The 25334-nt window shown below is 47.7% G+C and overlaps 2 protein-coding genes across 4 annotated transcripts in view; both read right to left on the bottom strand.

The window, feature by feature from the left end:
- Window positions 1-25334, bottom strand: part of LOC114590435 (methylenetetrahydrofolate reductase (NADPH)-like) — a 139745-nt gene that overhangs the window by 47836 nt on the left and 66575 nt on the right. The window lies entirely within an intron of this gene.
- LOC114589861 (methylenetetrahydrofolate reductase (NADPH)-like) lies at window positions 57-24767 on the bottom strand. 3 transcript variants are annotated; one of them, XM_077931013.1, is made up of 7 exons: window positions 24352-24767; window positions 19793-19927; window positions 17343-17523; window positions 13503-13685; window positions 4424-4525; window positions 2974-3093; window positions 57-905 (listed from the first exon to the last, which is right to left on the bottom strand). In XM_077931013.1, exons 3-7 carry the CDS (start codon window positions 17430-17432, stop codon window positions 708-710), a joined length of 693 nt encoding a protein of 230 aa, XP_077787139.1. In that variant the 5' UTR covers window positions 17433-17523; window positions 19793-19927; window positions 24352-24767; the 3' UTR covers window positions 57-707. The 3 variants fall into 3 exon arrangements, with proteins under 3 accessions (XP_077787139.1, XP_077787140.1, XP_077787141.1); XM_077931014.1 differs by having other exon boundaries at window positions 24520-24767; XM_077931015.1 differs by lacking the exon at window positions 4424-4525 and having other exon boundaries at window positions 24352-24765.

The raw sequence follows: 25334 nt of genomic DNA, 5'->3' as shown, positions 1-25334 counted from the left end.
GTCCCTAGTAAGTCCCAAGCTCTTCCTCTGGTTCTTTTTTAAAAGGCAAGTCAACGTAGGCATCAACTACATTTTATTTCATTCCGATTTCACTTCTCTCCTTCCCTTTACAAGCATTTTAAATACTTCCCCCTCCCCTGCAAGAGAAAACGAGAAGACGCAGGAAGAAGACCACGATCCTGCGACTTTATAATAAAATAAAAACAAAATAAATAGCCGGCCACACACTGCGGCTCCCCAGAGGAGGGCAGTTGCGTCGCAGGCGGCTGTGCTCATCCTGGTTTTCTGCAACTCCCGTTCTGAACTAGAGGCTTGTGAAGCCATCAGTCCCATTGATCAGAGGGTGCGCACTGAAGCAGCAGCTGAAAGCTTTCTTTTTTAGAGTGCAACCCAGAAACATGGGGGGTGGGCCAGACAGAGATTTGGGGTTGGGGTGGGGATAAGGATTTCTAGCTGCCATTAGTATAAGGGGGAAAGGGATTGTAATAACCCAAGAAGGGCTCAAAAACATCCTCAGAGTCTTTTGGATCAGAAGGGAGATGTGCCTGTCTTAACCGGCCTCCCGCTTTGAAGGCAATGGGGGGAAATTCAGCCAATGGCGCCCCCTAGAGGAGTGTCTGGGCCACTGTGCTTCCAACCTCGCATCCCTAAGGTTTTTGACTATGCTGCCAGCCAAATCTGGGAGGCTGCGTGCCTTTTCTCAACTTTCAAGGTTCCGCCGGACAGTTCAAGAGCGTGTGCACGTCTTCCAAGACCTGCCAGAGGCAGCTGTCCAGGGGGAAGTCGTTGTCCACCAAGTTGACCAGGTAATAGTTGTCGTGCATGTACTGGAGGATCATGCGAGAGGGGGACTCCTCTTCGTACAGCTTGGCCCACTGCTCAATCCACAGGGCAAAGGCCTCATCCTGTCCGAGGGGGGCAGAGAGAGAGAAACAGGTCACACTTAAAAACAATTTGAGGTGGGGCTGGGAGTGCAGGAGGAACTATGGGAAACGAATTATTATTATTATTATTTATTGAATTTATAATTTATATACCGCCCTATACCCGGGGGTCTCAGGGTGGTCCACAGAATAAAATCAAGATGTAAAATCACAAAACACATAATAAAAAACAAAAACATTTTAAAAGGGCCTAGGATGCAAATCGGATCAACCAAAGGCCTGCACTAAAAAGGAACGTTTCTGCTTGGCACCTAAAGGTGGATAATTATAGCAAAGTGGGTAAAAATAGAAACAAACCAAAAAAGTTGGGGGAAGTCTTTGAGAATTTGAGATGTATGTAATGAACGAAAATGAAAAATAAATAATTTTTTTTTTTAAAAAAATGAAGGCCCCAGGCGAACTTGCCTGGGGAGAGCATTCCATGGATGGGGAGCCACTGCAGTAAAGGCCCCGTTCTCGTGTTGCGACCTTCCAGACCTCTCAAGGAGGAGGCACACGAAGGAGGGTCTCGGAGGATGATCTCAGGGAATGAGCGTCTGGAAGAGGCTGCATTATGCAGACTCAGACTTATCGGCGCAACTCGCTCAGTGTTGCCTGCTCTGGCCAGCAGTGGCTCTCCAGGGCTTCAGGCTGGGTTCTCCCCCAGTTCTCCCCGGAGATGCCAGAGACTGAACTCGGGGCATTCTGCGTGCAAAGCAGATCCCCTTGCGCTGAGCTACAGGCAGAAGAAGCTGCCTTAGACAGAGCCAGACTATTTGGTCTGTCACGCTCAGCACTGCCTCTACTAACTGGCAGCAGCTCTCCAGTGTTGCATAAACAGGGACATTTGCCAGCTCTACCTGGAGGTGCTGAGAAATGAACCTGAGCCCCTCCTGCATCCAAAGCATATGCTCTACCCCTGAGCTATGGCCCTTAGCATTCAGAAAAGGCCCCTGCTTAGCCAATGTGACTAGATGTGACCATATGAACCTACCCTGACCCTGAGATCATCTTCTGAGGCTCTCCTTTGTGCGCTTCCGCCTTGAGAGGTCCAGAGGGTGGCAACACGAGAACGGGGCCTTCTCTGCAGTGGCTCCCCGTCTGTGGAATGCTCTCCCCAGGGAAGTTCGCCTGGCGCCTTCATTACACACCTTCCAGTGCCAGGCAAAAATGTTCCTTTTTAACCAGGCCTTTGGCTGATCTGTTTAATATCCTATACTAAGGTTACCAGATTTTTTTCAATGAATCTGGGGACACTTTTCAATTTCAATAGGAATGATACGATTTTGTCAGGGGACTGATTTGTAAATCTGGGGACTGTCCACAGGAAAACGGGGACGTCTGGTAACCTTATCCTATACCCTTTTAAAATGTGGCTCTTTTCTGAGTAGGGTATTATTGGGTTGTTGTTTTTATTCTGATTATATTTGTCTGTGAACCACCCTGAGACCTCCGGGTATAGGGCGGTATATAAACTCAATCAATCAATCATCATTATCAGGGGTCAGCAAACTTTTTCAGCAGGGGGCCGGTCTACTGTCCCTGAAAGCTTTGGGGGGGGCTGGACTATATTTTTTTTGGGGGGGAATGAACGAATTCCTATGCCCCACAAATAACCTAGATGCATTTTAAAGAAAAGGACACATTCTACTCATGTAAAAACACACTGATTCCTGGACCATCCATGGGCCGGATTTAGAAGGCAATTGGGCCGGATCCGGCCCCCGGGCCTTAGTTTGCCTATCCACCACCACCACCATCATCGATGGGCCACTGCTCTGATCCAGCGGGTTCTTATGTTCTTATGACTTGATACAGACCTGTGAGTTCACTGAACCTGTGCAGGCAAAAGTGGGGGTTCTACCCCCAAGTTGTTATTAGAGGAGCAGAGGTACCCCGGTACCACAAGTTCTAGGGAATAGTAATTGGCACCTTGTACTTCTGTTCACATACATTTTCCACAGAAATTTACCAAAGCCCCAGATCTGTACCAACAGGCTAAGAGTTTCCTGGGTGTTTGGGGCAGGGCAGGGAACAATAACCCTCTTACCTTCCAGTACATGAAGCTAACCGGGTCTACAACCGTCGGCTGAATGATCTCTCTGCCAGGGAAGATGCCCCACGTTACGGCGTTGGGTTGCATTTCATGCGCGTTGGTGATGTTCTCACCCTACCGACGGGAAACAGGAGGTTGTTTAGAAGGAAGAGAGGGAAACAGCTGCATCACGGTTTTGTATACACCTGTTAACTTGCTGCCAGGCCTGTACAGATCTCAAGACACGGGTGGCGCTGTGGTCTAAACCATTGAGCCTCTTGGGCTTGCCGATCAGAAGGTCAGCGGTTCGAATCCCCGCCACGGGGTGAGCTCCCGTTGCTCGGGCCCAGCTCCTGCCAACCTAGCAGTTCGAAAGCACCCCAGTGCAAGTAGATAAATAGGTACTGCTGCGGCGGGAAGGTAAACAGCGTTTCTGTGCGCTCTGGTTTCCGTCACGGTGTCCCGTTGCGCCAGTAGCGGTTTAGTCCTGCAAGCCACATGACCCGGAAAGCTGTCTGCGGACAAATACCGGCTCCCTCGGCCTGAAAGCGAGATGAGCTCCGCAACCCCATAGTTGCCTTTGACTGGACTTAACCATCCACGGGTCCTTTACCTTTTTTCTTTTTCTTTTTTACAGATCTCAGGCCCAACTGAACAGGCCTCGGTCCAGTATACCTGAAGGAGCATCTCCACCTCCATTGTTCTGCCTGGACACTGAGGTCCAGCGCCAAGGGCCTTCTGGCGGTTCCCTTGCAATGAGAAGCCAAGTTACAGGGAACCAGGCAGAGGGCCTTCTCGGTAGTGGCACCCTCCCTGTGAAACGCCCTCCCGCCAGATGTCAAAGAGGAAAAAAACTACCAAACTTTTAGAAGACATCTGAAGGCAGCCCTGTTTAGGGAAGCTTTTAATGTTTAATAGGTTATTGTATTTTAGTGTTCTGTTGGAAGCCGCCCGGAGTGGCTGGGGAAACCCAGCCAGATGGGTGGCGTATAAATAATAAATTATTATCAGTATCATTATTCCTCCCTGCATCCAGAAAACTCCTCCAGGGAACGATATGCTCAGCTGATCAGATTCTCTGGCTAAACAGGAGGCATTGAAACTGGGCCACAAGGAGGAGCCATGAACCCAATGCCAATTGTCCTAGCAGAGGCTGAACAGTTCTCAAAATATTCTCCAGAGATCACAAGCAGAGGGTTTGCTCCCCACATACGCTCTCAGTCAAGCATCCCAAGTTTCCACGGAAACGTTTTCACTGCCAGCCTACTGGAAGGACCAGTGTCGGATTAAACCCTGTGGAGGCTCCTAGGCAGTTAGAATCTCGCAGGCCCCCTCACAAATTATCTCCCAATTTTCTTTCAAGATCAAATCAATATTATTTTGATCCGTTGTTGAGGGGCCCCTAGGCTCGTAGGCCAGTGCCCAGTCTGTCTGTTTGGTAATCTGGCACTGAGGAAAGACGCACCTTGACATTGGCAATGTGGTAATTCACTCGCTGGCCGTAGTTCTTCAACACTGTTTGGAGGGCTCTGACGTTCTCGCTGGAGGTGAAGAACTCCAGGTAAGCCTGGAAGGAGTCGAGAGAGGAGATGTTGACACCAAAGAATCCCAGCAAGGGCACAATTTAAATGTTTAAATTAACTTGGGGGGGGGGGAGCAGAGGTTTTTCTATTAGGAATTGTAGGTGCCGATATTCCAAGGGAGCAGAAAATACTTTTTATGTATGCGATGACAGCCACCCGGTTGTTACTGGCCCAGAGATGGAAAGAAGACAAAGTCCCTAATAGGGAACCCAGAACAATGGTGCGCAAGGCCTTATATAGACATTTTAAATTCCCTGCCCTGTCACTCAAGACTACCCGTCCATACATCATACCTACATCACAGAAAAGGCGGTCTACAATTTAAATGTTGGACTACAGAAATTTAAAATTCAGTACCAAATTATCTAAGGTTGTTCAGATTTTTTTCAATGAATCTGGGGACCCTATACATATATACATACATACTTACTTACTACACGTTTGGGATGTTGCTACTGCAGCGATGGCGGTGGGCTGGCAGAGGGGCGTCCACCGCCTTGACCTCAACCGCCATGTTTCCCCTTCTCCTTTCTCCATGAGCCTGGGCAGGCCCTAAGTTGTACGTTCTTCGGTGGTGGTGGTGGGGAAGCAGTGCGCAGTGGGTCTGGCATACAAGGCGGAGGAGGGCCAAGAGCAGCAGCAGCGGCGAGGCTCAGGCAGCACGATGCCTCCCATCCCATCGGAGCAGCCCCAATCCCATTCCTACTTGCGTGCTAGCAGGAGGGAGCAGGGATCCCTCAGCTGGAAAGGGAGGCTTCCCGTTGCCTAACTGAGAGATCCTGCCCCCTCCTGCTTGCACGCAAGCTCCGATAGGCAGCGTGAAGCCTCCCTTCACAGCTGAGAGATCCCCGCCCCGCTCCTGCTTGCATGCAAGTAGGAGTTGGGAAATTGATGCTTTTGAATTCTGGTGATGGAGGAGACTCTTGAGAGTCCCATGGACTGCAAGAAGATCAAACGTATCCATTCTTAAGGAGATCAGCCCTGAGTGCTCACTGGAAGGACAGATCGTGAAGCTGAGGCTCCAGTACTTTGGCCACCTCATGAGAAGAGAAGACTCCCTAGAAAAGACCCTAATGTTGGGAAAGATGGAGGGCACAAGGAGAAGGGGACGACAGAGGACGAGGAAAAGTTCTCCTCCTCTGCTCTCCCTCCGGAAAACCCCTCAACATCTTCAGGTGTGTATCTCTCTCCCTCAGGTATGCCCACCCACCTTTTACCTGCTGAATAAATGAGAAAAAGAAGGTTATTTCTCTTACTTCTCTTAATTTGATTTCTTCACCCTAACGTCCCTCAGTGGACTACAGAAATTTAAAATTCAGTACCAAATTATCTAAGGTTGTTCACCAAAGCCAGACTAAACGTCTTTCCTTCTGCAGTGTTGGATGGCAGGTTGAGAGGAGTTCCCTACCAGGACAGACTTTGCTCATGTGCTCAAGACATCGATTCTATAAAACATATCTTGCTGCGAAACATGAGCAAGCCAAGGCTGAACTGATATTACCCTTGCTGGTACCTTTCCTGGGAAAATCAGAGGCTCATTATGTCGGGTTCCTATTGGAAGACCGGACAAACGCTAGAACATTAGCAGTGGCAAAGTTTTTATCGGTGGTTGCAAGAACCAATGATCCCTGTCTTTAAGTCTGAACAAAATGCTTGTTTAACCTGGAGGTAGGCTGTCTGAATTGTGCATTGCTTTGTAACAATTTGTTGGGTCTCTGGACCGTAATAAAGAAAAAAAAATCAATGCTAAAAGCAGTTCAAAACAATTTACAGTCACAGCGATCTGCTGTGACCTGAAAAACGTGTCTCTTGGATCATAGAATCATAGAGTTGTAAGGGACCCGAGGGTCATCTAGTCCAACCCCCTGCAAGGCAGGAATCTCAGCTCAAGCATCCATGGCAGATGCCCATCCAACTCCTTTCCTGCAACTTGAAGCCACTGGTTTGAATCCTACCTTCCAGAGCAGGAGGAAACTAGCTTGCTCCATCCTCCATGTGACAGCCATCTTTGAAGATGGCTACCATATCTCCTCTCAGTCTCCTCTTTTGCAGGCTAAACACCCCCAGCTCCTTCAACCGTTCCTCACAAGGCTTAGCTTCTAGATCATCCTAGTTGCCCTCCTCTGCACCCGCGAAGCCAAAGTGGTTGTGTCTTCAGCCTGTGATGGGAGCAATACAATGAAGGTGCATGATCCAGGGGGCACGACTCTAAATCCGGCCCTACTTCCCTGCCAGTTGGGCCTCGCTTGCATCTTCCTGCTTGGCCTCTGTTCGACATCTGCGGACGGCACTTCCTCAGAGACATCTGCGGCGGCCTCCTCAAATCCCACCTGCAACATCAGGAAGGAACCCTGTCAGGACAGAGCAACAGGGCAAGGAGGGAGAGGCCTGGGCGGAAAACCCAGAGCCTCCCTCAAACCCCACCCTGAAGCCATCACCCAGCCATACCCTCCAACGTTCCTTAGATGAAAAGAGGGGCATTTGTCACTCCCCACTCAACTGACCCTCCTCATCCCCAACCCCCATTTTTGTTCCCCAACCCATCCCAGCAGAGCATTCCCACCACGACCACACCAATGGGATGCAGCACAAACGCCCTCCTGAGAAAAACCCTTCACCCCGGCTTTCTTTTTTGGTCAATTGACAAAAAGAGAAGCACACGCCAATGAATACATTTTAGAAAGGGGCAAGATTAGATGCAGACGCACAAATCACTTTTTTCAAATACAGCAGTTTTTGAAACGTAATCCGTTCCTGAAGACCGTTCGACTTCCAAAACGTTCGACAACCGAGGCGCAATGGGCGTGAAATCCCTTGAAAAAATGGAGAAATGTGACTCGGAAGCCGTTTGACTTTGAAACGAAAAGAATTGCTTCCGAGTTTTCGGCGTTCGGGTTCCGAATCGTTCAGCATCCGATACGCTCGAAAACTGAGGTTTCCCTGTCCAAAAATCAAGATTCCTTGTGCTCTGCTCCACTCCCCCTTTCTTCTTTCCCAGCTAAATATTTCTTTCTTTCTTTCTTCTTGTCCTCTGCCTCCCCCTCAGAGCTGGCACGTCAAACAGGGCCTTAATGGTGGTGGCCTCTCCTCCCCACCCGCTATCTAGCAGCCACTAGCAGCTGCCCAAGGGAGGAAGCTGGTAGCAGCGGCCGTGGAGAGGCCATGGAGAGGCAACAGGATGCCCTCTCACAGCCGCCGCAGCCGCCATGGCTTGGGACAAGGGCCAGCTCATACTATTCCCCGGTCTCGGCACTGGCAGCGGAATTAGGGACAGTCCAGGATCAAATCAGAAGCTGGGATGGCTTTCATAATTCCAGAACTGTCATTGGAGACAAGGGACACTTGGGGAGTATGCCTAGAAGAGCACAGGAATCATAGAGTTGGAAGGGATCCTGAGGGTCATCTAGTCCAACCCCTTGCAACGCAGGAATCTTTTGCCCCCAAACGGGACTTGAACCCGCAACCCTGAGATTAAGTGTTTCCCTGAGTGAGCTAGGGGCCTAGAATTGGACTTCCCCTCCTTAATCAGCATGAAACGGACAGGCTTCGCTCTCTTGGTGAACAGCCCAGGGAGTGGCAGGATCAGCCCCACAGGAGCCCCCCAGCAACACAGCCCCAAGGCGCATGTGAGCTCCTGCCCCTCAGCTTCCCGTTGCGCCTGGAGGTCTTCCTCGGCCAGGGCCACTGCCTGGGAGCAGCTCTCAGGCCCGGCCTCCCTGACCCAGCCCTGGACCTCGGGCGGCAGGATAGCCAGGAACTGCTCCAGGATCAGCAGCTCCAGAATCTGCTCCTTGGTGTGCCGGTCCACTTTTAACCACCCACGGCAGAGCTCCTGGAGGCGGCCATAGGCCTCGCCCCTCGGCCTCCTGGTAGCAGAAGCGGCGGAAGTGCTGCTGCTGCCGCTGCTTCTCCTGGGCGGTGGTGTCCCCGCGCAAGATGGCCGCCTTCACTTTCCCATAATCCTCTCTGTCGCTGGCCTCCAGGCTGCCAAAGGCCCACTCGGCCCCTCCTCGGAGGGCTGGCAGCAGCCTGGCCGCCCACTCTCCCTTGGGCCACTGGCAGGCCTCGGCCACCCGCTCAAAGGAGGCCAGGAAGCCCTTGGCATCGTCCCATGGGATGCTTCTGGCAAACCAGAGCAGCGCACGGAAACGCCGTTTACCTTCCCGCCGGAACGGTACCTTTTTATCTACTTGCACTTTGTCATGCTTTCGATCTGCTAGGTTGGCAGGAGCAGGGACCGAGCAACGGGAGCTCAGCCCATAATGAGGATTTGAACCGCCGACCTTCTGATCGGCAAGTCCTAGGCTCTGTGGTTTAACCCACAGCGCCACCCGCGTCCCTCCGGAGACCTGTTGTCTTGGGCTAAAAAAACATTGGTTCCAGTCTTGCCCTCCAAAACAGGAGAGAACAAGTTTGTTCCATCTTTCACATGACCACTATGGGCAGCTTACAGAATAACTAAAAATATAATAAAAAACAAAACCAAAACAAACATCAAGCTTTAAAAACCTCCCTACACAGGCCTGCCTTCAGGTGTCTTCTAAAAGTTGTGTAATTCTTTTATCTCCTTGACAGCTGAAGGAAGGCCATTCCACAGGGAGGGCGCCACTACCGAGAAGGCCCTCTGCTTGGTTTTTGAAATTTATTTTTCAAAATTTGAAATTGGCTATCTTGCCTCTTTTGGCCTCCTCTTTTCAAGGCTAAACCTAGCCAGCTCCTTCAACCGTTCCTCATAAGGTTTAGACCTTTGATCATGTTGGTTGTCATCCCTCGGGGGTGAAGATAAAATTAGGATAGAGGATCTTGTGGATTTACACACACACACACACACACACACACACACACACTTCTTTTTCGTCTTCTCTCCTTTTTCTACTTCTTTATTTCCTTCTTTTCCTTATTCTTGCTTCTTCCCTAGGTCTTTGGATTAGTTTGGCTTTCATTGAGTTTTATGCTGAAAACCCTTAATAGAAACCGATATGAAAAAATGAAGACACAAAAAATATATATTTACAAATAAAGCTGTATTCAATGTATGAAAGGATATATGATTTTTGACATGACTGAGAATCGCATAGCCAGGGACGGAGAACTTTAAAGCGTTAAGATCAGAAGGAGGAAAATATGAAAGCAACGAGAAGAGGCAGGAAGAAAATTTGGAGATATGCTTCAGAGGTCCAGACTATAGGGAGCCTGTAAAAATTAATAACTACAATTTGGTTGTTTTGTGTTTAGTTTATTATTTTTAATTGGATTATGATTCGGGTATCTTGACTGGCTATTTTTATTGGAAAATCAATAACAATGATTAAAAAGAAAAGAAAAAATGAAGACACAATTTCATACCGGCGGTGGCTAGACAGGGGAGGAAGGCTAATTGTGTTGGATCTGGAATTATCATATTTATTTATTCTTTTGTTCCCCGCCCATCTGGCTGACCACTTCTCGGTCCCTGCTCCTGCCAACCTAGTAGTTCAAAAGCACATCAAAGTGCAAGTAGATAAATAGGTACCGCTCCAGCAGGAAGGTAAACGGCGTTTCTGTGCGCTGCTCTGGTTTGCCAGAAGCAGCTTAGTCCTGCTGCCCACATGACCCAGAAGCTGTACGCCGGCTCCCTCGGCCAATAAAGCAAGATGAGTGCCACAACCCCAGAGTCGGTCACGACTGGACCTAATGGTCAGGGGTCCCTTTACCTTTAAGGCAGCTTCCAACAAAGAGAGAAATTGTAAAAGGACTAAGTGTGGGGTGATTCATATTTCTGCTAACAACACTGCTCTCCCCATGCGGTCCCCACCCTCCCAAAAGGGTACCGTAGAGTTGGGAAGAGTTTCAGGAAACACCAGCCAAAGTCGGAACGTCTCCCACATGCGGAGAGGTTTCAACATTTGGGGATTTTTTTGGTTTAGAGGGAAATGTGAGAAAGAGGCAACGAGGCAGAACTTTATAAAATTATGCGCGGTCCATCTTATGGGCTGCTTGTCACATTTATTTTATTTTTAGGAGGGAAAACTAATGCGTGGCACGGAAAAGGAAAGGCAAGCCGTGGGGAACACTGATAACGTGCTTCTCGCGCTCCAATAATGCCAGACATCCAATGAAGCCGAACGTTGGACCAAAGAAAAGTATTTCACAGTTAAACTGCGGAACTCACTGCCACAAGAAGCACCAACAGCCACTGATTTTAAAAAAGACAAATTCATGGAGGAGAGGATTATCGAGTGATGATGAGGATGATAAATTTTTTTATTTGTACCCCACCCATCTGTCTGAAGGCAGTATTTACCGTATTTTCGCTCCATAAGACGCACCTAGTTTTTAGAGGAGGAAAACGGGGGGGGGGGGGGGGGGAATTCTGAACGAAACAGTGGATGCATGATTTTGGTGGTTCATGCTGTGGCCACAGACATGTGATTTGACAGTGAGTTTGGAGTAGCCCAATGCAAAAATCCTTCCTGGAGCTGCATGCTCCCCCATTGCTCTACCTGGACACTTAGGTCCTTTTGGTGGTTACCTCACTGCGAGGGATGTAACGGGCGCCACGTTTGCAATATGCAACTGGGAGAAAGCACCTTTGCGTGCCCGCATTGCAGTTTGCTCTGTGCGTTGCAGAGCACAGCGCTGCATGGACTGCAATTGCATTGCATTGCGTGAGAGATTTGCAGTTGCATTGCACGAAGGGTGTGTGCATTGCATGGAGGGTGCGTGTGCATTGCACGGAGTGTGTAGTTGCATTGCACAAAGTGTGTTGTTGTATTGCACAAAGTGTGTTGTTGTATTGCACAAAGTGTGTTGTTGCATTGTACGAAGTGGGTTGCTGCATTGCACGAAGTGGGTTGTTGCATTGTACGGAAGGTATGGTTGCATTGCACGGAGTGTGTAGTTGCCTTGCACAAAGTGTGTTGTTGTATTGCACAAAGTGTGTTGTTGTATTGCACAAAGTGTGTTGTTGCATTGTACGAAGTGGGTTGCTGCATTGCACGAAGTGGGTTGTTGCATTGTACGGAAGGTGTGGTTGCATTGCACGGAGTGTGTAGTTGCCTTGCACAAAGTGTGTTGTTGTATTGCACAAAGTGTGTTGTTGTATTGCACAAAGTGTGTTGTTGCATTGTACGAAGTGGGTTGCTGCATTGCACGAAGTGGGTTGTTGCATTGTACGGAAGGTGTGGTTGCATTGCACGGAGTGTGTAGTTGCATTGCACGGAGGGTGTGTGCATTGCACGGAGGGTGAGGGCATTGCATGGAGGGTGTAGTTGCATTGCACAGAGTGTGTGTGCATTGCACGGAGTATGTAGTTGCATTGAACGGAGGGTGTGTGCAGTGCACGGAGTGTGTAGTTGCATTGCATGGAATGTAGTTGCATTGCATGGAGTGTGTTTTGCTTTGAAGGGAGTGTGTTTTGCATTGCACGGAGTGTGTAGTTGCATTGAACGGAGTGTGTAGTTGCATTGCACGGAGGGTTTGTGCGTGCATTGCACGGAGTGTGTAGTTGCATTGCACAGAGCGTGTTTTTTGCATTGCACGGAGTGTGTAGTTGCATTGCATGGAGAGTGTGTGCACTGCACGGAGTGTGTTTTTTGCATTGCAGAGTGTGTGTCTGAAAAGGAAGCTGGCTCGGCGGCAGCTTTGTCGGGACTTCTTTAGGGGTTCTGGCCAGCGTCGGCCCTGTAAATTTACATATCATGATGGCAGCACAAGATGCCCCCTGCCCAAGCGGGGGCTGGAAGCTGGCAAGCAATAGCTCAATACCTTTTGCCCATATTCCCATTTTATTTAGGGATCCAGTTGGATATCGTTGCTAAAACATACCACTTGCCTATGGAGAAGCTGTCTGCCTTGAAGGAAGTTATTTTGTAATACTTCCTCTGTAGCAAGTGATGCTTCATCAGATCCGATCTTGCTGGGTCACTTAATTAATCTTCCCACTAGGCCAGGCTGCCTGCGGCCTGAGGTCCCCTTACCTTTGTGTACGCCTACCAAGTATGGAGAATTGCTTGGGCCAAGTTACAGCTACAGATCAACTTTTCAAGCTAAAGGACGAGGGGACGAGCCACAGCCCAGTGGCAGAACACCTGCCTGGCATGCAGAAGGCCTCGGGGACCAGGTTGAACCCTCCGCATTTCCAGGTCTGCCTGGGAGAGAGTCTGGTCTGAAACGTCAGAGAGCTGCTACCAGTCCGTATGGATGAGACCGAGCTGGACAGAGCAATGGCTTGACTAAGCAGAACACAGTTTCCTATGTTCCTGTGTCTAAAGAGAAGGGTTGAAAGGACCTGTTGTTGGCATTTTACCATTGCACTGTGGAGAGTGTATTATGGTCTGTGTGTGTGGTTTGGGAGCTGCACGGTCAGGCGAAAAACAATGCTGTCCAGGGTTGTAAAGACTGCGGGGAGAATAATTGGGTGCACTCTTCCCACCTTGGATCAATTCTATTCTTCCAGGTGCCATAAGAAAGCGGCAGAGATAGCGCAGGATAGTGCACACCCCGGAAATGATCTCTTTCAGCTTCTGCCTTCTGGAAGAAGGTACAGGGTTATAAAGACTAGGACTAGCCGCCTGAACACTTCCAAGTTTTCGGCGTTTGAGAACCAAGGTGTTTGAGAACCAAGGTACCACTGTATATGACTTCATGTTAAAAGACAACTAACTTCCTGTGTTCCTATCCCTACTGAGCGATGTATACCATTTTCTGAAACCGGACCCTGAACAGCAGCCTATAAACATGTCAAACAAATCTACCTTCCTAATTTGCCATAGCACACGACTTGGAATCGCAGAACTGTGGAGTGGAAGGGACCCCAGAGGTCATCCAGCCTGACCCCTGGAAGTGCCTAAAGCTTTGCCACGAAAGTCAGTGTGGTTCTTCCTTTCACACAAAAATTGATCTTATGCAAGAGGACAGAACTGCTTGGACTGAGAGATGGAAGGGAAGGAGAGAAGAGCATAATGTCCCCAACCATGTTACCTTTTGGAAGACGTAGCCTCCGTCGGGACCCCAGCCCACAATCGGGTCGGTGGAGGGCTTGCCGTTGATGTTCGGCTGGGAATTGATGGTCAGGATCCCTCTCCTGTTCACCTTGGCCAGCTCTTCTTTCATAAGGTTGGTCTCGGGCGCCAGAGGTTCATCGTTCCAAGGCAGGCAGGTCACCTATGGGGGGGGTGGGGGAGAGAGAAAAAAACTATCAATATTTTGGAAAGGGGAGAGGGCAGGTTGGGTGTGCACACAAATGCACAGCTTTCTCCCATGTTTCCAAATCCCCTTAAATTTTAAAATTCCTTCCCCCTGTTATACCTCAAGCAGACACACACATGTGTTAACCACAACAATAATTTATTTGTACAGTGATACCTCAGGTTAAGTACTTAATTTGTTCTGGAGGTCCGTTCTTAACCTGAAACTGTTCTTAACCTGAGGTACCACTTTAGCTAATGGGGACTCCCGCTGCCTCCGTGCGATTTCTGTTCTCATCCTGAAGCAAAGTTCTTAACCTGAGGTACTATTTCTGGGTTAGCGGAGTCTGTAACCTGAAGCGTCCGTAACCTGAAGCGTCTGTAACCCGAGGTACCACTGTACTCTGCCCATCTGACTGTGTTGCCCCAGCCACTCTGAGCAGCTTCCAACATATATTAAAAGCATTATTATTATTTATTGAATTTATATACCGCCCTATACCCAGGGGTCTCAGGGCGATTCACAGAAAAAAATCAAGATATAAAACCACAAAATTAAAAATAAAAACAACCACCCAATAGTCCTCCCCTCCAAAAAACAAAACCCCCACACCTTTTAAAAGGGCATAGGATGTAAATCAAATCAACCAAAGGCTTGGTTTAAAAGGAACTTTTTTGCCTGGCACCTAAAGGTGTGTAATGAAGGCGCCAGGCAAACTTCCCTGGGGAGAGCATTCCATAGACGGGGAGCCACTGCAGAGAAGGCCCTGTTCTCGTGTTGCCACCCTCTGGACCTCTCGAGGAGGAGGCACACAAAAGAGGACAAAAGAAAACATTAAAAAGCTTCTCCATACGGGGCTGCCTTCAGGTGTCTTCTAAAGGTAGAGTTACTCATCTCCTTGACATTTTCAAAGTTCCTTCAAGCACCTTTTACTGTGGGGCTGCAGTTCAGCAGTAGAGAAGGGCCTGCTCAGCATCCATAAGGGCCCTGGGTTCAATTCCTGGCATCTCCAGGTAGGGCTGGGACTAGGAGAGCCATTGCTGCCAGTCAGTGTAGGCAATACTGAGCTAGATGGGACCAAAGTTCAGACTTGGTATAAAGCAGTTGGTTCCTACAAATCACAGCCGAGGAGCAGAAAGCAATGCCTGAAACAAGACCATCCAAGTGTCCCTATTTTCCAGGGGCATTTATGGATCTACAGAAGCCGCCCTGGTTTCTGATTTGATTCCAGAATGTCCCCCTTTTAGAGAGTCCCTATTTTCATCAGAAGAAGGCTGATTACTGAAGAATTGATGCTTTTGAATTATGGTGCTGGAGAAGACTCTTGAGAGTCCCATGGACTGCAAGAAGATCAAACCGATCCATTCTTCAGGAAATCAGCCCTGGGTGCTCACTGGAAGGACAGATCCTGAAGCTGAGACTCCAAGACTTTGGCCACCTTATGAGAAGAGAAGACTTCCTGGAAAAGACCCTGATGTTGGGAAAGATGGAGGGCACAAGGAGAAGGGGATGACAGAGGACGAGATGGTTGGGACAGTGTTCTCAAAGCTACCAGCATGAGTTTGACCAAACTGCAGGAGGCAGTGGAGGACAGGAGTGCCTGGCGTGCTCTGGTCCATGGGGTCACGAAGAGTCAGACATGACTAAACAACAAAGGCAATATATAATGAATTGAAAAAGATGTTAAGATATACTTTTGTTAAGAAACCAGAAGCTTTTCTTTTAGGGATTACAGGAAAAGAAATAAGAAGAAAAGACTGTAAACTTTTCCAGTACGCAGTCACAGCAGCAAGAATTTTAATGGCCCAAAAATGGAAACAAGAGGAAATACCGACAATTCAAGAATGGAGAATGAAATTAACAGACTACTCGGAACTTGATAAACTGACCGGGAAAATAAGATATACCCGAAACCAAAAGTTCATCGAAGATTGGGGGAAATTCGTAGAATATCTGGAAAATATATGTGAGGTGCAAACAACGCTAGTGGGGTTTCAAGAGGTATTGTTTAAAGGAAATAAAAAAATGAGGGAAGATAAATGGCAATATAATGAAAGAAATGTGTATTGAATGGTAAAAATGGATGATTACCAGAGAAGCCGAAGGAAGTCAAAATTTGAATTTTGTTAAAATTAGATATAATTTGTAAGAGTGTGATATACTGAAAATTAATAAAAATTATTTAAAACAACAACAACAACAACAAAATTTTCATCAGAGAAATGTTGGAGGGTATGGAGTTATGCGACCCTCTCCCCCAAGCCAAGGAGATAAGTACCTACGCGACCTTTGGAAGACATCCGAAGGCAGCCCTGTAGAGGGAAGTTTTTAAAATATTTTATCAGTTCAAGTTTAAAACTGATGGAATATGCGCAGCTTGCGGACCTAACGTATAGAATAAGAGAACAAGAAAACCACACATTTAAAGAAGATTGGAAAATGTTTATTGAATATATGGGGGCGGTGGGATTGTGTACACTTGAAAACGTTGACAGCATTAAAATAAATTCAACAGTGTAAATAAGTTTTGAGGAATGTAATACAGTGGTACCTCAGGTTACAGACGCTTCAGGTTACATACACTTCAGGTTACAGACTCCGCTAACCCAGAAATAGTACCTCGGGTTAAGAACTTTGCTTCAGGATGAGAACAGAAATTGTGCAGCAGTGGCGCGGCAGCAGCAGGAGGCCCCATTAGCTAAATTGGTGCTTCAGGTTGAGAACAGTTTCAGGTTAAGAACGGACCTCCAGAACAAATTAAGTACTTAATTTGGTACAGGTACCACTGTTAAAGCCATGGTTTTCCCAGTAGTGATGTATGGAAGTGAGAGCTGGACCATAAAGAAGGCTGATCGCCGAAGAATTGATGCTTTTGAATTATGGTGCTGGAGAAGACTCTTGAGAGTCCCATGGACTGCAAGAAGATCAAACGCATCCATTCTTAAGGAAATCAGCCCTGAGTGCTCACTGGAAGGACAGATCCTGAAGGTGAGGCTCCAGTACTTTGGCCACCTCATGAGAAGAGAAGACTCCCTGGAGAAGACCAATGCTGGGAAAGATGGAGGGCACAAGGAGAAGGGGCGACAGAGGATGGTTGGATAGTGTTTTCGAGGTTACCAGCATGAGTTTGACCAAACTGCGGGAGGTAGTGGAGGACAGAGGTGCCTGGCGTGCTCTGGTCCATGGGGTCACAAAGAGTCGGACACGACTAAACGACTAAACAACAACAAACCACTGTAATGGAATACTGAATGGTATAGTTTATGTAAAATATGTAGGGATTTATGTTGTGCAAAATGAACCATGGAAAGGGAAGAAGGAAAGCCATTGATATTTTAAGGTTGTTTGAATGAATATTCTAAATTGTAAAGCGGAAAATTTAATAAAATTTACGTGTGTGTGTGTGTGTGTTTTATTATGTTTTTATTGATGTTGAAAGACACCCAGAATGGCTGAGGCAATCCAGTTAGATGGGTCTGGTATAACAACAACGGAATAGGACGCCCCCATTTTCACTGGAGAAATATTGGAGGGTATGTGAGACTTGTGTCAGGACTCCAGAGACCGGACGCCCACACTTGTTCACCCCCTATGTGGAGGTTCATGGGCCAGGGCCCTCCCTGAATCTCTCACCTTGTGCCCCTCCTTGTTGGGCTCTCCGGCGATGTAACACCTGAACACCTCGAAGACGCTTTCCTCGCTGGTCAGCTCCTCGCCCCACATCTTCAGCAGCTCGTCCCTGGGAGATTTGCTCTTCAGGTAGAAGAGGTAATAATCCTTCAGCTCCCCAAAGGCTGGGGAGGATGAGTTACCCCTGAGGGTTGCGGGAGAGAAGGCATGTTAGGGCAGGGCAGGAACAAGCCCCCTTACAGGCAAGATGGCCTCCCCCACATTCACCCATTTGACTGCTCCCATCAGCAGAACTGTTGCAGGGACCACAGAATCCCTGTTCTAAATTTATAAGAAGTCCATCTTTTCGTGTGGCAATACCCAAACTCTGGAACTTCCTGCCTATGGACATCAGGCAGCTGCCTTCACTGTACTCTGTGCTAGAAACATTCGTGAAGCCCACCCAGAGGTTTAGAAAACTGATGCATATTTCCATCTGTTTTTAGCTAGTTGTGAACTTGAGCTCTTGAAAGTATTACATTATCGCTGTTCTTACCGATAAATTTTATCGTTTTGCCTTTTTCACAAACCGCTTCGAGGCTCATTTGATTTTTTGATTTTTTACAGTCAAGTGGTGTATCCATTTCATGAAATAATGAATCGAACAAGGGAATGTGTAGTAAAGTTAGTACTTTCTTAGCAGCTTTTCTTTGGTCAAGTGGAAAATGAGGCCTTGTGGGAAACCAGTAAGAATTATGGGAACCGTCCTGTTGCTTTAACCCGTGAGCCTGTTGGCTCCAAGGGCGTGAGAGGATGACTATGGGAAAGGAAATTTCGGGCTAAATTGAAGGTTTACACCTGCGTTCAAAGTTATGAACATACCCTCTGTAATGTTATCTATCCTTAATTACTTGGGAATGTACATCTGCCTAAGCTCCACCAGTCTCCATCGGAAGGGAGGAAACACCTTGATCTGGGTTCTGAAGGCTTAATTGGCTCAGCTGCCACAAGTTAGAATTATTAGCCCACAAGCTGGTCATTGGAGGATTCAAAAATAATCAAGGGTTCTGACTGTGTTTGGGGGTTTCTGATTCCACGTGCGAATTATGGAGAAAAGATCTTGAGAATGGTTTGAAAGGCGCGCTCTGCAATTCGCAAAGAATCGCCCGGCTGCTGATGTCCACCAAAGCAGCCGTCTTTTCGTCCTTTTGTGCTTTTGCGTTGAAGATTTTCTGAGACCTTTGGATGCGGATTTCTGAAAGACTCTAACTATCCTATCTTTGCCTTATAGAAGAGAGTATATAGTCAGCTATCATTTACAACGTTCTTATTTTTCTGTACTTGTAATTTACCAAAAGATGTGCCTGCTTTTTAGCATGTTCTTTACGTTTTAAAATAAATTTTTAAGAAAGAAACGTTCTCTTGTATTGTGTGTGCCTATCCGGGGGAATAGCTAATTCCAACGCCTAGACTTCTTGGTTACGCTCTACCAAAGGATTCCTGCCTGCAAGCTTGTGGAAGCAACTTGTAGTTTGGGGTTAGCCAGGAACAAAGGAGCACAGCTGACTCCCTTGAGCTGTGGCTTCTGGTAACCCTGGGTCGAGGGAGTGGTGGCAGCTCTACCAGTTCTATTTTGTCCTGTTTCTGAAAAGTAAATGGGTTTGCCAGCCTTGCTCAAGAAACCTGATCTGGCCGGAGAGCAAAGACAGGTGAGGGAGGGGCAAGTGGCTGGGCGCCCATTTACTACAGAATGAAACAAGGAAATCTGCCCAGAAAGTATAGGGTCTTTTCTGGACAATCCTATGGGTTTCAGTCAACTAGGTTTTACTTAGGGTAGCCCCGCTGAAATTAACAGGCCCAAGAGATAAGTCATTCCATTAACCTATCAGTAGAGGGAAATTCCCAGGTGTCAAAAAAGACTATTTATGCAGGCTACTACTGCAGCCCATGTCTTGTTAGCCCAAAAATGGAAAACAAACGAGGTCCCAACCAAAGAAGAATGGGAACTTAAACTGATGAAATATGCGCAACTTGCAGATTTAACATCTAGAATAAGAGAACAAGAAGAACATACATTTAGAGAAGACTGTAAAACGTTTACTGAATATATGGGTGAAAATTGTGTTCATTTAAAAATGCTGACAGCATTAAGATAAATTCAGCAGGGTAAATAAGTTTTGATGGATGTAACAATGGTTTCCTGAATGGTTTAGTTCATGTAAAATACGCAGGGCGTATGGTATGCAAAATGAACCACGGAAAGAGAAGAAGGGATGTCACGGATTTAAGGTTGTTTAAAAGAATATTTTGAAATGTAAAATTTAATAAAAATTATATATAACTACCTCAACTGGTCTATAACCGTTGCATCTTTCTGGCATCTTCTGTTTTAATTCAGATAGGCCTCCCATCGCTTCCCAGTTCAACCAGATCTTTCCAGAGGGATACATCCACCTCCCCCCCCCCCCACTCACCAGCGGCCATTAGGAAACTCATCCCATTCCTGAGTTCGGTAGATGTAACTCTTCGGCCTGGAGGCCCAGAAAATGGGTCGGACATCTTCAACTCGCTGTTTGGGGTGAGTACTGACCGCCCAGGGCAGGGAACGCCTTGCAGGGGAGGGAGAGAAAATTAAAACATAAATTTGCACCTATACTTGCGTGCTGCATCTTTTTAAACACTTCCTGGTAGCTTACACGTGTTTTGCTCCCCCTGAATTAAAAACTGAAGGGATGACTCATTTTTATACCCAGCAAGTGAGTCAGTGTGGTTGTAGTGGTTGGATTGGGATTTGGTAGTCCAAGTTTCAAATCGCCACTTGAACCCAGAAGTTCATAGGGGGACCTTGGGCTGGTCACTGTCTCTCAGCCTAGTCTACCTCGCAAGATTGTTGTGGGGATTAAATGTATGGGGGGAATATATATACAGTGGGATATATATACAGAAGTGAATAAATGAGGTTTACTTTTACAGCATGTAAGTAAGGAAGAATTAATTGCACCCTGATGTATGACTGTTGCTGTTTTTTAAATCATTTTTATTAATTTCCCAATAAAAACAGCCAATCAACATATCCGCATCATAATCTGATTAAAAACAATAAACTAAAATAAAAAAACGGCCAAATTGTAGTCTAAATTGTAATTATTCATTTTTCCGGGCTCCCCATAGTCTGGACCTCTAAAGCATATCTCCAAATCTTCGTTCCTGCCTCTTCTCGTTGTTTTCATGTTTTCCGCCTTCTGATCTTAACACTTTAAAGTTCTCCATCTCTGGTGATGTATGACTGTTTTGAGCATGCCTCATAACTGGGAGAAGCTAAGCTCTGGGGAGAACAGTGGCAAGCACAGAGACAGAAGAATTATCCTCCCATCCATGGAGATTGCCTGTTCTGTCTTTGTGTTGGGAGAGACTGAACGTTCCAGAGAATTACACCTTCCTAGCACAGGCCGACTGGAGGAGGCCAGTGGAGTCTGCTGGTCAAAGCAATCTCTCGCTGAGACAACTTGTATGCCTGGCCCCACTTGCAGGAGAGCTGTCCGTGGTCCTTAACCCAAACCTTAGTCTGCTCTCCAAGGTGCTGTTGCCTGTCCAACCAGGAATTTCTGGCCTACCCTTGCTTGGGCCACCAAGCAACTGGTGGTAGAGAATCACCCTCTGTTCCTCTTCTGCCAGTCTGCTGGCTAGAAGGCCAATTTTTAAAAAAGATATTTCTAGCCTTCACATCCATGAAGGCTGCAGAGGATGGAGTTTCCCTTACCCGGCAGCCAGCATGGAAACAATTCCCACAAGCTCGTAAAGAATGTGGCAAGATGGATTCCTTTGGGTTCAACGAGGGGAAAGAAGATAAACAGATTCTAGCAAGGATGGGCAATGTTTAAAGAATTCTGGACGGTCAGACGGGGGGGGGGGGGCTTAGATATAATCCTTTTGAAATTCTGTTGAGAGCATATGAATATTGTTCTTAAAGATCATAAATATATAAATAAAAAGGGTCCACCCACTAAATAGCTCAGTTGGGTAGATTGTGGTGCTGATAATGCTAAGGTTGCAAGTTTGATCCCCATATGGGACAGCTGAATATTCCTGCGTTGCAGGGGTTTGGCTGCGGCCCAATCGCCTTCTAAATCCGGGCCGCAGATGCTCCGGGACTCAGCGTGTTTTTACATCAGTAGAATGTGTGCTTTTATTTAAAATGCATCTCTGGGTTATTTGTGGGGCATAGGAATTTGTTCATTTCCCCTCCAGAAAATATAGTCTGGCCCCCCACAAGGTCTGAGGGACGGTAGACCGGCCCACGGCTGAAAAGGTTTGCTGACCCCTGGACTAGATGATGCTCAGGGTCTCTTCAAACTGTACAATTCTGATTCCACTTGATACCTTTCCTTATTACTTTGCTGGCTTCTTTCCTCGCCCCCCTTTCCTCCCTCCCTCCCTCCCTCCCTCCCTCTCCTTCACTTTTTTATTTCCTGTTTGCACATACTCTATTTCGGATTGTGACAGCAATTGTTCGTTAAACCTCCGTCATAACTTGATGCATCTTTGCAAAACTGTGAAATTATTGACCGGAATCTTGTTTGTTTCCATTCCTGCACTTGCATTGTTTACAGCAACACACAAAAAAGTTGGTTTTCCTTTTTTTAAAAAAAAAGATGTTGCAAGCTACCGTATTTTTTGCTCTATAAGACGCACCTTTTCCTTCCTAAAAAGTAAGGGGAAATGTGTGTTCGTCTTATGGAGCGAATGCAGGCTGCGCAGCTATCCCAGAAGCCAGAACAGCGAGAGGGATCACTGCGCAGTGCTCCCTCTCGCTGTTTTAGCTTCTGGCTTAGTCACGCTCTGTCCCTTCCACCACCTCCTGGAAAAGCCCCCAAGAGCCACGGTCCCTTTAAAGAGCTGCGCGGAGCATGTGTGCGGCTCTTGGGGGCTTTTCCCAGAGGAGGGAGAAGGGCAACACGTCTCCCTCCTCGGGGAAAAGCCTGCAAGCACTGCACACACGCTCTGTGGGGTTTTGCTGCTGAGCCATCTGAGTCAGTTTCAGATTCACAACTTTCATCAGTGGGTGTGGGGTTTTGCTGCTGTTTATCCTCAGTCTCTTCACACGCTCCACGCGGCTTGTGAAAGGGAGGTTTTCCCACCCACCCACCCTTTAAGGTTCCCCTTCTGACCTCGCTATGGACCTCGGTTGGTCGCCTTTAAGGGGCCTGGTAGGAATTTTTTCCACTTGGCAAATTGGCACCGGCCATTGGGGTTTTCGCCTACCTCATAGCAAATCGTCACAACTCCTTTGGTTTTGGTGGTTAGGCATTGGTAGGGGTATTGTTATGTAGATGTGTTGGGGGGGAGGAACGCCATCACCTCCCCCAAATATTGAAGGGTAGTCTAGTAAAGGATTCCGGGGGCGTGGCCTCATCCGAAGCCTATGGAGGCCAGGGCCTAAAGTGCGCCCCCGAGCGGTGACCCCGGGGGAGTCCCTAGTCGATGTGCATCAGCAGGGCTCCCCCTGCTGGTGTTAACCCTTCCAGGTCTTCAAGCAAGCAGGCCGAAGCCGGATAGTTGGATAGGACCAATGCCTAAGCCAATACCGCTCATCACCTGTAACCGATAAAGTTGCGGGCAATTTTAGCCCATTAACCTAAAATAATGGTGTCATGTGTCTTTATTTCTACTGGTGGGAGGCAGGAACTCGCCACGCAAACGCCGGCACCCTTGGCCTGAAAAGCAAGATGCATGCCGCAACCCCATAGTCACTTTTGGCTGGACTTAACTGTCCAGGGGTCCTTTACCTTTTTACCCGTTTTTGTCAACAACTCCCATCCACTCCAGCCAGCACGGCCAATGGTCAGGAGCAACAGGAGCAGTCAGCTCAGCAGCCATTGCATCAGGCAAAGGAAGAGAGTTGGAACTAGAGGGTTGCTCTATTAATATGGCTAAAAAGACCAGCAATTTTACTCTGATTTTTTATTCCTTGCAACCATTGACATTCTGGCTCCGGCAAGTAACCAGTGCTTTTCTTCAAGGCTAGGGAAAAAGGTGCTAGTACTGCGTACCCTTGAATACCGCCCCCCCCCGAAAAAGCACTGACTGTAACTAAGAATTAGAGCCTGGACCTGCTTTCACCTCCTCTTCCCTCCCACTCCCCTTTCCTTTTGTGTCATGTCTCATAGGCCACACCCATATATTTAAAAGCATGTTGCTTGCTTCAAAGGATTCTGGGAACTGTAGTTCACCCCTCACAGTTCTCAGCACCCTTAAACAAAGTGCAGTTCCCAGGATCCTTTGGGGGAGGGAAATGGGATTTAAATCATGTCTGGTTTGGATGTGACCTTAGATTGCAAGGGTGGGACATTTGTAAGCCTTTTTTGACTGACGAGTGGCATGAAAATGCCTAGTAATTGCTCAGCTGAGAGGAGAATCCACATCCAAGAGCTACACAAACACATGCCTAATTAACAGGTTTAATTGCAATTAACTATCTCGCACACATCCAGGAAAGAAAGAAAAATAGGGCACATATTTTCAGCAGATAAGATGCAAGGCTGATAAGGTGCAATTGTTATTAAACGAGTAATTCCATATGTGATCCTTTCCTCAGGGGAAGTTGTTCAGCTGTTCGCTAGACAAACGTTATGAGCTGTAGTTGACGGACATGGCCAGTTTCAGTGGGTCTACTCTGAGTCAGACACAGTTGCAGACAACCTTACTTCTAATAAAAACATAGATTGCAGAGCCACTTTGCCTCGTTTTCCCCACATGCAACAGCCAAGGAGTCCCCAAGACCAGGACCCCCATAGCAAGATGCCCTAGGCTGACTCAGCCCATCAGTCCCAGGACTGTCAACACTGGCTGGCAGCAGCTTTCCAGGGCTTCAGGCACGGAAGATTTCCAGCCCTACCAGGAGATGCCACTGGGGATCTGAAGCAAGATTTCCTCCACCACCGAACTAAGACTCTTCTCTTTCCATGGCTGCCACAAATCACACACTAAACATTTAGGGGTTCTGCAAGGGAACAAGGGTTAAGACATCACTTGCCTTTTCCAGGTGAGACTTTTTCAGGCTCCCACTCTGAGCAAAGGGAGTTGGAGCAGGAGGTCATTTACAATAAAGGATATTTCCAAGGAGGAGATCAGGGCTGGGCAAGCAGCGAGGCGGGGAGAAGGGACAACAGCCCAAACCTGCAAGACCCATCGCAACACTTGCCTGGTGGAGTGATCCTTCCATGCAATTGTCCACTGCAGCTGGACAGGCTTTTTGCTGCGCTCCAGGTTATTTCCTGCGGCTGTCCACGTGCACACCCAGTGAGACTCTCAGGCTCGCTGACCTTGCTTGGATCAAGTGCACAGCCACTCTCCAAAATGGACTCCCGCCAAGAACAACAGCAGCCTCTGAGCCTCCGCTCTACAGCTATGCAAACAGAGACACCGCTTGGGCTCTCAGTAACTGCACATACAAAGCCAACTAAGGTGTGCATTCAAAGGTGCCCTCCTGCTCCAACCAGAGCCCAGCCCAGACCTGCGGATGCCAGACCTGGCTTGCCAATCAGAGGCCGGCCCTGGCACTCCCTCCAATCTCTGCCCGCTGCTCCAATGGGCAGTGGAGATCCAGCCCTCTAGAGACACCCTTCTGTTTGTCAAGCATAAACGCTCCCTTTGGTTGTCTGGTCTGAATGCCCTGTTGTTTGTACAAGGGCCGTTGTGCAAAATGTTTTACGTTCCGAGAGCAGAGCCATATATTCCCTGCTGACCCCCTCAAAAGGAATCAAAATGAGGGACCCTCCTCCTTTTTACAGTAAAGACACTGCCACCGAAAAGGTACTTTTGTTATGCGTAAGAACCGCACAGGATCTCCCTTCTCTTCATACTTAAGAGAAGAGGAAAGGAAAGTTCTCCTGCCAGCCTGACAAACCCATCCGTGGAGAACCTATACGGACTGTTTTAAGACCATGTAAAACGACATTTGCCTGGCACCTGCTTCGTATAATATAGGCAGGTGGTCAGAAAACTGTTTTATTTTCT

Source organism: Podarcis muralis, chromosome 7 (assembly GCF_964188315.1).
Source record: "Podarcis muralis chromosome 7, rPodMur119.hap1.1, whole genome shotgun sequence".
Taxonomy (NCBI): domain Eukaryota; kingdom Metazoa; phylum Chordata; class Lepidosauria; order Squamata; family Lacertidae; genus Podarcis; species Podarcis muralis.
This window is presented reverse-complemented; position numbering and strand designations above follow the sequence as displayed.

Coding starts and splice junctions, on each gene's coding strand:
- LOC114589861 (XM_077931013.1), bottom strand. CDS start 17,432: ATGTGGGGCGAGGAGCTGACCAGCGAGGAAAGCGTCTTCGAGGTGTTC. Junction 3,094..4,423: donor ACCACATTGCCAATGTCAAG/GTGCGTCTTTCC, acceptor TCCCGTCGGTAG/GGTGAGAACATCACCAACGC. Junction 906..2,973: donor TTAGCTTCATGTACTGGAAG/GTAAGAGGGTTA, acceptor CCCCTCGGACAG/GATGAGGCCTTTGCCCTGTG.